The 16,762-nt window shown below is 40.6% G+C and overlaps 1 protein-coding gene across 2 annotated transcripts in view; it reads right to left on the reverse strand.

Moving 5' to 3' along the window:
• Window positions 1–16,762, reverse strand: part of LOC126251951 (TNF receptor-associated factor 6-B) — an 81,353-nt gene that overhangs the window by 20,379 nt on the left and 44,212 nt on the right. For both annotated transcript variants that reach the window (XM_049952715.1, XM_049952716.1), the window contains exons 5-6: window positions 2,046–2,153; window positions 1,498–1,626 (exon numbers count right to left, since the gene is read on the reverse strand). In XM_049952715.1, coding sequence (XP_049808672.1) covers window positions 1,498–1,626; window positions 2,046–2,153 — 237 coding nt within the window. The remainder of the gene's footprint in view (window positions 1–1,497; window positions 1,627–2,045; window positions 2,154–16,762) is intronic.

Consider the following 16,762-nt stretch of genomic DNA (forward strand, 5'->3'; position numbering starts at 1 on the left):
GAGATAATAGACTTGCAAGTTCATACGGTTCACCAAGACTTAAGAAGCAGCATATTTTATAACAATGGTTACTTCTACATTTCTCTGAAGGGGAATAACTGAGTAGTGTGTTTATCAACTCCAAACACAGCCCTAGAACAATTAGCTTTTGATCATTAGTTAGTGGCCACAGTATATGGAATACTGTAATTTCTCGCCTGTTGAGTGGTTTTCCCAAGTGGAAGATGCATGGACTATTTCACAATGTTTTAATGATTCTCTATAGCAAGTCCAGTTCATCCCCAGACATTGAATGAGGTTACAGTGCAGGAAAATTGTTTTCGCAGTTCTACAAAATTTTGTAGCTAAGTTTTAAAAAATATTCAATAATTATACAAAAGGTACACTAGCAATTAAAACTATACAATGCATTACGTAAAAGAATAGTCAATTGTTGTGTGTTGCTCAATTTTAACTACAGATAAAGTTGGTTCGGTTCTTATTTCTGAAGTCCAAGATGGCACGTCAGACAATATTGAGTGCATGGTATTTCTTGAGTGTGCAGGTGCAGAGAACAAAGAATACATTTTTGATTTCTGCAGACAGATAAATGTAAAATGAAATGATCTATACTATGGAAACAGATAATTGTTTCAGAACTATTTTGAAGTTAATAAACTTAAGAGATACGTTATTGAATCAAATTAATTTCTGTGTATAGTAGAAATGTTAGTTGCAGACAGGTACAACAAAAAGACTGCTCAACAAGTACTCTTTTGGCCAAAATGCTTCTTCTGACTTAGATAACCACCACACACACACACACACACACACACACACACACAATTGTGTGTGTGTGTGTGTGTGTGTGTGTGTGTGTGTGTGTGTGTGTGTGTGTTGTCTAAGTCAAAAAGCTTTTCGATTGAAAGCTTACTTGTTTAGCAGCCTTTTTGTTGTGCCTGTTTGTGACTCAACATTTCCACTATATGGTGAGTAGTAATCTGCTCTTTTATAATAGTCATTATTCCAGCCTGAATTTTCGACTGTTAAATTATTTTTTTCTGCCTCCTGTAAGTATGTCTTTTAATAGTTTAAGTGCAATCTCAGAATCGAATTTTGCATACATTAAATATGATTTTTCCCAAATTTACATGATTATCCACATATTTACTACTCTATCCCATATTTCCCAACTATTCCACTTCAACCTCCATGTACAACTTTTAAAAACTCTGTTAGGTGGTAAGGTTTTAGAAGAATAAGTTCAATTTGGAGATGCAACTGCAAAAGTAAATGGTATAATACCCAAACTTATGCTAAGAGTGCATAACTAAATGCACACTTAGCAGTACATGAGTGCTTCCTGAAAACAGTACTCTAATTATTTTTATTACCAGTAAATGAGGATGCATTCTATAATTTGAAACACACACACACACACACACATACACACGCACGCACACACACACACACACACACACACACACACACACACACAATTTCAAGATAAATAAATACCCCATTTTTCTCTGTGGATTCTCCTTTTGAATCTGGTGCCCAAAGAAGAGCTGCTTCCTGTGCTTTTCCTTTCAACTTCTCTTCAACAGAGTTTTGTCTTCGTGCTTTCATGTGTGCTTGTCTAAGCAGCTGAAAATATGGTACAATGTAATTAAATTAGTGTAAATATGTTTATCACTGTTGACAGTCATCTCAAAAAGAGTTCGCAAGAGGAAATCAATTTTAAATAGAACAGAAAACGTTTTAATTTCCAAAGTAATGAGAAACACAAGAAAGTAATTTTCACATGAATATTTTTCTCAACATATACAAACATTATCAATCAGTAATAACAACCATATTTTTTCATGTTACTGTAATGCTTATTAAAGCCTACTATTTTTAGCATAATAGCTCTCTTCAAGGCTAAATGTGATTTTTATTTGCATTTTTATCAGTGTCATCAGTCTCCTTATCACAGTACAAAGTTGAAACACAGATACACATTTACACAGTACTATTTTCTTTTATGCCTAAAGTACAGAAATTAAATCTGGCAAATAACTTACATCTAGATGCTGATGAACTTGTGATTTCAGATGCTCAGCCAAAGAATTCTTTGTAAGTATTTCTGTACATCCCACATCATGGAAGGTACACTGAACTTCTTCTCTCTTCTGCAAGAACAATAGATAGAAATAAATTAGGTATCTATCAAAACAGTCATTCACACAAAAGTTGGAGAATATTTCAAATGTTTTAACATAATGTTTAATATACTGTGATGCTCTTACGGTGAAACTTAATATAATGTGTATTGTTGAACTATTCATTACAGGCAACAGCTTCAGGGTGCTGAGCAGGCATCATGGCGACTGGCAATGACTGATGCCCAGTTCTTGGTACTCTGTCCTTAGCTCCAAGCACTGCAGCAGTTCATCCCATTACATTCCTCTACCCTAAGAAAAATCTGGCTGCTATGTTTCCGCTGAAATCTGGATGTAACATAAGCACTGATTCATTTAGAAGTAATTACACTTCATCTCCTTTATAATATTTACATTTCTTTCCTGACATTACTAACAGTTGCCTCATACACTAAGTTTTTGTTCACAACTGATTTGGTTCCTTGTCAGACTGTTTCTCATTGTTGCTGTTTTTATTGTTTTGAACACCTAGGATGAAAGGTGGCAAGGATGATCTCTGAGCAACTTTCTACTTGAACAGGCAAAAAGCAACACCTATTATAGCTAAAATTATTGAAGCAGCTGAGGCTGATGTTCTTGTAGTTATAAGCTGGGGATTTTTACATGCTCTAAAAGGTGTTCCATCAATAAGTGGCTATACAGGGTGTTACAAAAAGGTACGGCCAAACTTTCAGGAAACATTTCTCATACACAAAGAAAGAAAATATGTTATGTGGACATGTGTCCGGAAACGCTTACTTTCTATGTTAGAGCTCATTTTATTACTTCTCTTCAAATCACATTAATCATGGAATGGAAACACACAGCAACAGAACGCACCAGCGTGACTTCAAACACTTTGTTACAGGAAATGTTCAAAATGTCCTCCGTTAGCGCAATACGAGCACTAAGAGTCTCTACATTTGGTACTGGGGTTGCGTAGACAAGAGCTTTCAAATGCCCCCATAAATGAAAGTCAAGAGGGTTGAGGTCAGGAGAGCGTGGAGGCCATGGAATTGGTCCACCTCTACCAATCCATCGGTCACCGAATCTGTTGTTGAGAAGCATACGAACATTTCGACTGAAATGTGCAGGAGCTCCATCGTGCATGAACCACATGTTGTTTCGTACTTGTAAAGGCACATGTTCTAGCAGCACAGGTAGAGTATCCCGTACGAAATCATGATAACGTGCTCCATTGAGCGTAAGTGGAAGAACATGGGGCCCAATCAAGACATCACCAACAATGCCTGCCCAAACGTTCACAGAAAATCTGTGTTGGTGACGTGATTGCACAATTGCGTGCGGATTCTCGTCAGCCCACACATGTTGATTGTGAAAATTTACAATTTGATCACATTGGAATGAAGCCTCATCCGTAAAGAGAACATTTGCACAGAAATGAGGATTGACACATTGTTGGATGAACCATTTGCAGAAGTGTACCTGTGGAGGTCAATCAGCTGCTGATAGTGCCTGCACACACTGTACATGGTACGGAAACAAATGGTTCTCCCGTAGTACTCTCCATACAGTGACGTGGTCAACGCTACCTTGTACAGCAGCAACTTCTCTGACGCTGACATTAGGGTTATTGTCAACTGCACGAAGAATTGCCTCATCCATTGCAGGTGTCCTCGTCATTCTAGGTCTTCCCCAGTCGCGAGTCATAGGCTGGAATGTTCCGTGCTCCCTAAGGCGCCGATCAATCGCTTCGAACATCTTCCTGTCGGGACACCTTCGTTCTGGAAATCTGTCAGGATACAAACGTACCGTGCCACGGCTATTGCCCCGTGCTAATCCATACATCAAATGGGCATCTGCCAACTCCGCATTTGTAAACATTGCACTGACTGCAAAACCACGTTCGTGATGAACACTAACCTGTTGATGCTACGTACTGATGTGCTTGATGCTAGTACTGTAGAGCAATGAGTCGCATGTCAACACAAGCACCGAAGTCAACATTACCTTCCTTCAATTGGACCAACTGGCGGTGAATCGAGGAAGTACAGTACATACTGACGAAACTAAAATGAGCTCTAACATGGAAATTAAGCATTTCCGGACACATGTCCACATAACATCTTTTCTTTATTTGTGTGTGAGAAATGTTTCCTGAAAGTTTGGCCGTACCTTTTTGTAACACCCTGTATAGCGCAGCTAATGTCTGATCTAGGGAGGTGAGCAGAGTTGAATCTAAAGAGTTATTCAAGAAAGCCAGGTTTACAGTGGGTAAGAGTTCAAAGGTTAGGCTGGCTAGGTAAATTTATGTGCAGGTGATAATTTGGGTGATGGTTCCAGTGATGGTGACAGGTAGGTGGAAAGTTGGTCAGTAAAATTTTCAGCAGGTGCTTGGTGTTCTAAACTTTAGTATCCACTGGTTAACTATGGCTTGTAGCATGGTTTCTGCCTGCTGGTTAAGTATGGCTATCAATGATGACACAAAACATGAAAAATCATCAATTACCGTTAGCACAAAACTGCTAGCATCACAGAAAAGAAAAGTATATACTGCTTTTGGGTATCTGGAAAAGCAAGGACTGACTAAGAGGTCAATAAACCTTTTAGTTTTACAATGCTGTTTTGCAATATGGAGACCATTACAACTTAATTTCTTTTTTCAACGATTGTGTGAGGGGTCTTGCAATTTCAGCAAATTTTGGAATAAATTTTCTATAAATATTGGATAGGCCTAGATATGACTGCATTTCCTTTTCTGTAGTGGGTGTTGGGAAGTTTTTCATGGCATCAACAAGTTGCGGATTGGTGCACACACCATTCTGGCTGATAATGTGGCCCAAGTAATGGACTTCTAGTAAAACGAAATGGCATTTCTCCACATTGAGTGTTAACCCTGCTGCAAGTAAATACTCAAAGACTTCACGTAAAAGTAGTATATGCTCCTGGATATCCTTATGTTTTTATGTCATACTTTCTGGCATGTTCCACACCCCTGAGAATCATCTCATTTTTAGGGTCTATGGAACGAAAACTGAATCTAATCCAATCTAATCTTGGGGAACACAATGATATCGTCTTAATAAACCATTCATTTCTTTCATTTTAACGATGGCAATACACCAACTAACAGACTTCGGAAAGTTGGTGGTGCAGTTTTTAGCCCATAAGGCACGTGATGATGTCCAGACGGAGTTGGGGATGGTGTTTTCGGATGATCTTCAGGTGTTACCTCTAACTGATGGTGTCCACTTGGTTGTAAAATAACGTCATTGGCCTAATAAGATCTCATGTCAGGCCTAGGATATGCAACTGTAATTGTTTTACGCTTTAAATAATGGTAGTCTCAATGAAACCTTTATGCTTTACTGCCACCTGATGTTTTCTTAGGGGCAATGATGGCGAGTGTGGACCACGGCTCTTCTACCATCCCATCTTGAAGTTGTTGATCTATAAACTTTTTCATGACAGTTTGCAGATGATGTGGGACTTTGTACAGTTTCTTACAGACATGTGACTCGTTCCTAGTGGGCATATGATGCTGTGTTAGTGACATAGCAGGCAATGGTCCAAGAGGATCAAATAACTCAGCACAATCTTCTAGTAGTCTTGCCTGTTCTACTCATCCTGTCCCTCTAAACGTGATCCTTACATCCTCAATGTGGTTAAATGACATACCGTACCAGCATTGCACACACTGGTGTGAAATTCCTACCCAATTCACCTTCATACAATATTGTTGCAGAATAAACCGAGTAGCATAGTCGCCGTAGTGTAGTGGTTATGATACTAGATTGTTGCATGAGAGGGTCGTGAGTTCAAAACTCACCGGAACTGAAACATTTTAATTTCTATCTTTGGTTCGAGTACATTCTAGAAGTATCCACAAATGGCAAGAATCACTGTATTGGAATGATCTGTAGCTGTATATTTACCGTATGTGTTCTGGCCGGAGGCAGTTCGCTCCATGCTCTTGTATGTGCAGGTACCCTAATAAATCTTTGTTAAGTGAAGTTAGTGTTCCTCATTCAACTACTTATGCCTTCCTCTTCATGACATTATTCTGGTGGAGGTGCTGAGTATTGGAACTTGTGATAATGCACATTATCTACGATATAGTGGCTCCCATCATGCCACGACAGAGCTACCATTTAAGTGGTGAGAAACCTGAGTTTGAGCCATATTCTACAGATCACAATCTATCAGAGACAGATGAAGAAGAGGACCTCACAATGACAGCAACTGTGTGCCACCACATGAGAGATCCTTCCGGGTTCTCTGGTGACGATTGCCAAGATACAAACAAGTGGCTGAAGGTATATGAGCATATGGCCAAATTTAACAAATGAGATGACACCGTGTGTTTGGCTAACATATTTTTCTACTTGGAGGGCACTGCCAAGCAATGGTATGAGAACAACGAGGAGAAGTTCACATGCTGGGAAGTATTCCAGGTGGAACTGCACAAATATTTCAGTGACACAGAACAGAAGTGCAAGGCTGAAGATAAATTAAAAGTGGAGGACGAAGCGTCCAGGAGACACAACAGCATCCTACATTCAAGACGTCTTGGAGCTGTATAAAATAGTGGATCATCGAGTGAAGGAGGAAGATCAGGTAGCACATCTCATGAAGAGTGTTGTTGAGGACATGTATCAAGCCGTACTCCTGAAGGAGGTTTCAACAACAGACGACTTCATAAAGTGATGCCAATATATTGAGAAAATGTATTAAAAAAAAGAATTACAAGCGAGAAGTTTGAACGGCTTCCAAATGTCGTATCGATATCTGTGATGGAGGAAACTGATTTCACAAGTGTTCTTCGTCAGACAGTGAGAGAGGAAATTCAGAAGGCACTTGGATTGCATGGCGAGCAAAAAATCGAGACGCTTCAAGAGGTCATAAGGGAGGAAATAGAACAGACATTGAACCCAATCTCTCTCCTTCATTTCCCTTTAAAACAGTAAAAAAGTCGACAACCAGGCGAAGTTATGTTCCTAGAATTCCGCGTGAGGAACCTGTTTGGGCACCAAGGAAAACTGATGTCCGGAGGACCCAGGATAACCAACCAGTATGTTTCCACTGCGGACAACTGGGACATGTGGTGTGCTATTGTCGAGAAAGGAGCAGATACTTGACGATGCCTACGCCAAAAGACAGCAGACCGATTTTAGCCGACGCCAACTCCGGGACGACAAAGATGAACAAGAAGATGTGGATGCAGGACGACGTAGGTCTCCATCGCTGCAAGATAGCCGCTGGAGGGGACACTCCCCAACATGCCAATCAAGGTCCCCATTGCCGTTTAGAAGCTCCAGCTGATCACCTAGCCGCCGCAAACTGGAAAACTAAAGGGTGCGACCTTCCTTGGAGGTGAGGTCACCGAAGAGAAAAATCCTCCGCCATCGATCACTACAAAAATGATACGAAACTACATCAATATCCTCATGGATGGCTGACCAGCCCAAGCTCTTGTGGACTCTGGAGCATCATATTCAGTCATTTCGGAGAAGTATCATCACCAGTTTCATCGACAACAAAACATCTCTGTTGAAGGTGGCTAATGGGAAATATGTAAAAACTACAGGAAGAGGTGTCATTCATGTGGGTATAAGTGGCCATACACAGACCCAAGAATTCATCATCTTACAAGAGTGTAGTCATGACATCATTCTCAGATGGGACTTTTTGAAAGCTTCTCAAGCGATTATAGATTGCGGTCGCTCGAAATTATTCTAGATGAGATGAGATACAGTGGACAAGAAGATGCACATCCGAGTATGTGGAGACTATGTGTGGTGGATGAAGTGATTATTCCTGCAGTCACCAATAGAAAGGTAGCTGTCATGTGTCATGAAGAGAAGCATACCACTGAAGAATAACTTGGTCATCTCAGCCTCTGTCGTCTCGTTTAAGAACGGATTCGGTGAACTGTGGATGTTTAACTGTCGCCGAGAACCGCAGATCCTTCCAAGACGCATGTGCGTGGCAAACGCTGAGCCATTAATTGCAGAACAGCTGAGCATCACAGAAACGTCCCATGCCAAGTCTGTGGGCGAAATTAGCACTACCACAACGAGACAAGATCTTCTAGCTCGACTATCACCAGATCTCACTAAGCAATAACAGAAGAAGCTATTTGCCATTCTTCAAGAGTTCTCTGAACGCTTCAATTCGCAGGTGAAGAGCGAATTAGACAAACTGATGGTGAAGCACCGGATTAGCACTGGAGACCAGCAACCAATAAGCCAGAGAGCATACCATGTGTCAGCAACGGAATGTCGAATAATTCACGACATGGTAGAGAAAATGATGAAGAATGACGTCATTCAGCCTTCACAGAGCCCGTGGTCGTCACCAGTGGTTCTCGTCAGGAAGAAGGATGGCAGTTGGTGCTTTTGTGTTGATTACAGTAAGCTTAATAAGATAACTAAAAAGGATGTTTACCTTCTTCCACGAATTGATGATACACTAGATCGTCTGAAGGGGGCTAAGTTTTTCTCAACCAAGGACATGTACTCTGGTTACTGGCAAATCGAAGTAGATGAGGCTGATTGTGAGAAAACTGCATTCGTCACCCCTGAGGGCCTGTATGAGTTTAAGGTACTGTATTTACTCGAATCTAAGCCGCACTTTCATTCCATTTTTTTTAATCCAAAAAACCGCCTGCGGCTTAGAATCGAGTGCAAAGCAAGCGGAAGTTCTGAAAAATGTTGGTAGGTGCCACCACAACTAACTTCTGCCGTCGAATATATGTAGCGCGACACAGGCATGCTTTGTAGGCACAAAGATAAATACTGGCGCCAAAACCTCTGCTTCAGAAAATAAATTTAAAAAAGTGGAAGACGAGCTTTTTTCTCCACCCCAAGTTTCGACCACTGCATTTTCATACATTATCCAACGAAGTAAATACAAATTCCGTATTGTTCATCTTCGAATGTAGCAGAATTTCAATGTACTACGAAAATCCGTCTGGCACGACTGTTTGGGATGTTTGTCAATATGGCCAACTCTACGTTCTGAATTTTTTCCTACCCCTGAGAAGAGATGGTTGCTAATAGGAACCTGATGAAATGTGAATCACATGCAGTATTCTCTTCACCATAAGAATAATACGAATATAAACATTTTGCCATGTATTCTTTCGTGTTTGCTGCTATCTCATTTAAATCCTGTCTGTCTAATAAACTACGAAACTAGAGTGAGGCAACAGCAAACGCGGAAGAATATACGTATCGTGTCATGTTTATGTTCGTATTATTCTTATGCCTGATAGTGATGCAGTCAGAAATGAAGCACAGCAACTGACTAGATTTTTAAATCTAAGATGACTCTGATTTCTGCGCTGAATTTGATGTACTAAAGAAGTGGCCGCAAAGATTTTCAAACAAAGAAACATTTTCGCCTAACTCTCGTTCAGAACATGTTCTATCATACGCAGTTTATTATTTGGTTCTTGTTGATCATTATCAAAGAAAGCAGCAGTGTAAGTAACAACAAATACAAGTCTCTTGCCATTGTTTCGCTAATGAGACAATTCCTCTCTCTTTTTATTTATTGTAAGCGGTGTTAGCGCGCACAAAAGCAAGCCATGCCGCGAGCGGCGACAGACCGTAAACACGCACTATCAGAATGCGACGAACAGTACAGTAATGCATTTTCAGCTTAATAGTGACGTAAGCACTTATAACAAGGATAACAGCAGTTATCGGATCAAAGAAAAATAAGCAATCAATTCAAACTAGACGTAGCACGTGAAAAAGGAAGGGTACCCGTATAAATACGGACGGAGCACCTGACGCATAGCAATGGCTACCTGGTAAAGCTTAACTGCTAAGCTTACGACTCGAACCAAACTACTGTAGCTGTATGGTCATTCATTCGACCTACATTGTGCCTCATATTGCAATGGACCAACTTTGTTTCGATTTGGAGATGCGGCCTAAAACTTTTCTCTCCCCTTTAATTTCGAGTCTCAAATTTCAGGTGCGGCTTAGATTCGGGAATTTTTTTTTCCCCCTTTATTCGAGTCATTTTTCAGGTGCGGCTTAGATTCGAGTGCGGCTTAGATTCGAGTAAATACGGTAATGCCGTTTGGTTTGTGTAATGCACCAGCAACTTTTAAACGAATAATGGATAATCTTCTAAGGCACCTGAAGTGGATGATGTGTCTTTGTTATTTATATGACATTATAGTGTTCTCAGAGACATTTGATGAACACATAAAAAGACTGAGGGCCATTCTTAAGTGTCTCCAACAAGCCGGACTGAAACAATCCAAGAATGTGTCTCTCTGGAGCAAAAGAAATCAAAATACTTGGGCACCTTGTGTCAAATGTAGGTGTGCAGCCAGACCCAGAAAAGGTGAGAGCTATAACGGAATTTCCTATTCCTAAAAGTATTAGAGATGTGAGAAGCTTCCTCAGATTGTGTTCTTATTACCATTGTTTTATCAGTGACTTTTGTATCAAAGCCAGGCCACTCCAAGAGTTGTTAAAAGCCAATGCTAAATTTATCTGGGGTGGTGCTCAACAAGATTCCTTTGATGCGCTGTGAAAAGCTCTGATGACTGACCCTGTACTTGGTCTGTATGATGAGAGAGAGCACCTACAGAACTACATACAGATGCCAGTGTGTATGGGATCGGTGCTGTTCTGCTGCAGATTTCAGATGGAAAAGAGAAGGTTATAGCCTATGCTTCTAGGACACTTACAAAAGCCGAGAGAAACTACTCAACTACAGAAAGAGAATGTCTTGCTGTGAGTTGGGCCATGTGCAAATTTTGACAGTATCTCTATGGAAGGCCATTCACAGTTGTTACAGACCATCATTCACTTTGTTAGTTGACAGGTCTTAAGGATCCAACAGGACGACTTGCCAGGTGGGCACTACATCCTCACTGCACTCCACGATCTCTCTGCTGAGCAGGAGAATGACGCCAAGATATCTCAAATTATGCTTGCCTTAAATCGGTCAGAGGATGTGAAAGGACAATTTAAAGTAGTTAATGGATTACTGTGCAAGAAAAACTTTGATCTGTTTGGTCAGAGGCAGCAACCAGTGATTCCTAAACACATGCGCTTAGATGTTCTACAGAAATTCCATGACACACCTGAGGCCGGACATTTAGGATTTATTAAGACATATGACAGGATCTGCAAGAGATTTTTCTGGCCAGGTTTATTTAGGATTGTCCGTCACACTGTCGAGAGTGCCAGAGGAGAAAAGCAGTTCCTCAGAAACCACCTGGCTGACTCACAAATTCCACCAGCTGAAATGCCTTTCCAGCGTGTTGGGATTGACCTCCTCGCACAATTTCCAATGTCTGCAAGTGGCAATAGATGAATTATTGTTTGCACTGATTATCTGACGCGCTATGCCATTATAAAAGCAGTGAAAACAGCCGAAGCATCCGAGGTAGCCAAATTCATAGTGGAAGACATTGTATTAAAACACAGTGCCCCAAGGTTGTTAATTATGGATTGGAGGGAAAGTTTTTCAATCAAATCTTGTGACAGAGATAAACCGTCGGTGCAACATTACTCATCACATGACGACTGCCTACCATCCACAAACTAATGGGCTTACTGAATGCCTTAATAAGACCTTGACTGACATGCTATCAATGTTCATCTATGTTGAACAGAGTAACTGGGATGAGGTGCTACCTTTCGTGACATTTGCCTACAACACCACCAAACAAGACACCACAGAATTTATGCCATTTTTCCTGGTGCATGTTCATGAGGCGATGACGACGATGGACACTGCATTTCCGTTGCATCCTGATGACATGGACAACGACTACATCGGCCAGGTGTTAACCAGATCTGAGGAAGCTCGGCAGTTAGCTCGACTCCACACACTACAGGCTCTAGAAAACGATCACCGAAGGTATGACATGAGCCATTGCCCTGTTGTCTACCAGCCTGGTGACCTCATCTGGATCTTCACTCCTGTTCGGAAGGTTGGTCTCTCTGAGAAGATCCTTAGGTGCTACTTTGGACCTTATAAGGTTGTAAGACAGTTGTCTGAAGTTACTTACGAAGTTGAAGATTTAAAACCCGACACATGACGACGAAAGATCAGAGATACGGTCCACATCCTTCGAATGAAGCCCTATAAGGATCCCGCAACACAGGGTAAATTTGAAGCTCCAGCAACAGGCAACATGCGGAAAGGTAACGAAGAATGTAGCGGCAAAGGAAGTTCTAAGAAGATCACTGCCACAGCAAACATCAGTCATCGGGAGTCGGAGTATGCAGAACTGATGATTTGTTCCCGGACTAGGAGGACTTAACACCAAGACGCTGTTCTCTTAAGGAGGGAGTAATGTCAGAGAAAAATCTGAGTAGCACAGTCGCTGTAGTGTAGTGGTTATGATACTAGATTGTTGCATGGAGGGTCATGAGTTCAAAACTCGCCTGAATTGAAACATTTTAATTTCTATCTTCGGTTCGAGTACATTCTAGAAGTATCCACAAATGGCAAGACTCATTGTAGCAGAATGTTCTGTAGCTGTATATATATCGTATGAGTTCTGGCCAGAGGCAGTTCGCTCCGCACTCTTGTATGTGCAAGTGCTGAATAAACCTAAGTTAGTGTTCGTCATTCCTACTTTCACCTTCCACTATGTGACATTATTTATAAGCTGCCTATCAGAGTACCATGCGACAGCTTTACCATTTCGGAACTGAAATTATGAATGTTGACAGGCACAACTGTGCTTCCACCAATTTTCCATATGTAGGACAAACTAAGCTGTGTCAAACATTGTGCCTTATCTAAATCTTCATTTTCAGGCAAAGGCACAATTACACACAAAAAGTTAACCAGCAGATCTGATTCTACATCAACCCAGATTAATTTCCTAGTATTTTGGTACAGTATCCTGTAAGCTGACGTTAAGAGACCTTATATCCACACCCCCCCCCACCCCCCCCCCCCCAGGCTGGGGGTGATCTTTGTGGCAATAATGGTTCCACCCCCCCTACCCCTCCTCCGACTTCTATCATTACAGAACTGAGTGAGCCAACATGAGCCCCACCTGTACTGCTTGACTTCCAGTGTGGTGGGTTTAATTCTACTTTATAAAGTATTTGCCACAGATACTTAAAATCCTGTATCAAATAACAATCTGTGAAACTTTCTTGTCACATAACAGGTCAGAAAAAAAAAAGACTGTCACTGATTCCGCGCGCATGTTACCTGTGCTTACCTTCACAGTGGACACAGTGCCCCCTTCCCCATTTGCCTGAAGATGACGAGGTCCATCCTGTGACCACTTTCCCTGTCTCAGCAAACTTTTGTTTGTTCAATTCCATTCATCTTCAATCTCCAGAGCGGTGGATGGACACTGCTAGATTGTTTTAAATTTTAATTTTAACTACTTTTAAGATTGCTGACTATGTTTTCAGAAATTTCAAAAATCTTACTCTGGCTAAATCTGTGGAGTGTCTGCAATTGCGGATCATGTGCAAATGTTCTGGAATAGATGCAACAACCAAAGCAGCTGTTGTCACACAGAAGTTGGTCAAACCCGAGTGGCTAGCCCCTGGGGAATGACATGTGGAATGGTGACATGGAAGTGTCTTGCTGCTGCCGAGGGTGGTGAGCAGGCAGGTCGATGACGCCTGGTTCTTGGTGCTCTGTCCTTCGCCTCAAGTGATTCTACAGTTCTTCCCTTTACTTTAGCATGAAGCTCCATTTTGCTCAAATGAGGGCACTAGCTGCACAAAACATCAAAAGAGTTGAGGAATCACCCCAATTAACCACTACTAGACAACTCACAGCCTGACAGGAGCTGGCTCCATGGTGCACAAACTAACTTGATGGGATCTTAGCTGTGTTCAATAGGATTGAGATCAAAAGGGCTACACGAACACCTCATATTTGTTGAGTGTTCCTGAAACCAATCCGGTGCAGTTCAGGAGCAATGGTGTGATGCATTGTTTCAATGAAGATTTGTGTCAACTTCCGGGTGCCATAGGTTCAACACAATGAGACAACACAATGAGACAACAGGTTTCTGTATTGTGCCTCAGTAAAAAGCTATGACTAACATATCAGAAAGCCCATTTCTTCTCGCGTAAAAAATGCTCACACAAGAATGCCTCCAGTTGGATAGTTGAAAGCATACTTATATCCTGCCGTGATGTGTACCAAAATGTGCTGTAACTTATCATTCCATGTCATCTTTTTAGGTGTCATGGCTGGGCTCATAGTTATAAACATTACTTAAACAAAACTGTATACACTGAGATACCTGAGGGTAAACAGAGACAACTTTGTAGATACCTGTAAAAAACACTGAGGTACATAAAAAGTGTAAATGTGTGATTAAACAACTTAAAAATGTAGCACTGCATGATAAGCTTTTGCTATATTATAGACAGTGCTACACGGCTTATCATCGAGGTCATATGTGTCAAATGTAACAATAAAAGGTTCGTACGAGCCTGATCTAAAAAGATATATTATGTAAATGCACAGGATAAAGCAGGAAATTAGTAAATAAGTGATAGCATGCTTTGAGGTCTATCAAACTAAAAATCCTATGTACCACAAAACACACAAAGCATTAAAAAATAACATACTACTACTAAACACATTAAAATGAAATTTCCTGTTCTCTCTGACATCTAGATGACATTACATTGCTTCCACATGTGGATGACATGAAAGTAGTGTACACTGGTAGAGAATGACATGCAGCATTTTGGTGACTGTGCTGCCTCACTGATAAGTTTGATAGATGTATGCCAAAATATATTAATTTAAAAAAAAACTGGGTTATAGCAAAAAATTTATGTGAATTCTGATATTATATAGTATGTACACCTACCCCTTCTCTGTGTTTTTTTACTGATATGTAGAGGTAATTACGTAACAAAATGGCAATGAAAATTGTGTTTACATGGAAGCAAGAAGACAAAGTTTTTCAGCTAACCTCTTCATTCATGAAAAATATCTTCCCTTGGTAGTTTTCCTTCTAACAGACTGCCAACTAGTTAGCAGATGCAGTATCCAGATGAAATCACACATTTTTGAAGTTTAATCATGACTGCTTCTGCTTCAGATCACTGTACAAAGGGTTCAACAACATTGCTTAAAGGACCCACTAAGTTTTCACTTTTTCAAACAGCCTATCGTGAAAATAGTCCATGAGTGCCAAAAAACTATAATTTTTTCCATCAACAAAACAGGTTTTGCTGTTTCTTTTCTTTTCTTTTCTTTTTTTTTTTTTTTGGTGCATTTGCAGCTTTACTAATCAAGTGTTGTACTTACAGTTAGTGATGATGGATCTATGTTTTATTTTAAGTATCATGACAACACCAAAAAGCCTTCTGATAATGGTCCACAATTTTCAACTGTTCTTCCTTAACTGCTTTTGACCTGTGAGGGCTTAGGTGACACTGATGCTTCCTGGGCACTCAAATGGGTCTGAATGATGACGAACTTAGGGGCAGACCATGTCTCTGTGGAAAACTGGGATTGCAGTAGAAGTGAAGGCCCTAGTAGCTGAAGACTGGTCTATTACACAGGGGGTGACAGTGGGAAAATTGAAAATCAGTCATGGATCAGCTTTTAACATTTTGAACACAGCACAGGTTACCACTTGCTGGATTTTGTATCAGATCACATCCAATAAAAAAGCCTGCCAAAATGAGAGTGCAGAAAAAATTTGTAGATTCAGAAACTCTGAAAAAGGTAAAGCCCCAATCATCATTGAGAAAGGTGAGGTTAAATGTTTCTTTGGGACTACCATGTTGTGGTGCTAACAGATTATGTTCGTAAGCAGCAAACCATCAAAGATGCATGCTTCTGAAATCTCCTGATGTGGTTACAAGAGACTGTCAAGATGAAGAGTCATTTTGCCTTCCCCAACTCCCCCCCCCCCCCCCCCCCCCCTCCTATCTTCCTAACTTGGCATTGAGAGACTCATTTAATTTTTCTAGGATGAAGACATTATTGCATGGCAGGCATTTCCAAAACGACAACGAGTTAGTTTTCGAGATGACACTTTTCCTGAACAGCTAAAATGCAGATTTCTGCAACCAAGGTGTTCATCTAGTCATTCATCATTCTGAAAATGTTTTGCATTGAAGGGTTAGTATGTAGAAGAGGGTTACCACTGACTGCAAGTTTCATTATTGCAGTTGTCCATAGCTTGGGGTCTAGTAGTTAGCATTGCTGCCTCTATATCATGGGGACCCAGGTTTGATTCTGCTCGGGGACTGGGTGTCATGTTTTCATCATCAATATCATCATCATCAACATGCAAGTTGCTCAAGTGGGATCAAATAAAAAGACTTGTCTCTCAGTCAGTAATGCCATACGATCATTTCACTGTTTTATCATTGCAGCTTGATCTTTTCCTAGTTGACACTTAAAACCTTATCACTATCCATAATAAGGGGACTATTCACCTGCAATAGAATAGCCTGCCAAGTTTGTCAGTAAAGTAAATTGTGATTTATTCATCTTATCACATACAATATTCAAATAATTTAATTTGTTGTTTAGGAAAATTTCCAAATTTATAATGAAAACATTCTTAAGTGAAATATAAAAACTTTACATGGCATGAGCTTCGATGATGTGAGCTTTTTCAAGTAACAGTTTTCGACCATCTAACT

This window comes from Schistocerca nitens, chromosome 4 (assembly GCF_023898315.1).
Source record: "Schistocerca nitens isolate TAMUIC-IGC-003100 chromosome 4, iqSchNite1.1, whole genome shotgun sequence".
NCBI classification, from domain to species: Eukaryota; Metazoa; Arthropoda; class Insecta; order Orthoptera; family Acrididae; genus Schistocerca; species Schistocerca nitens.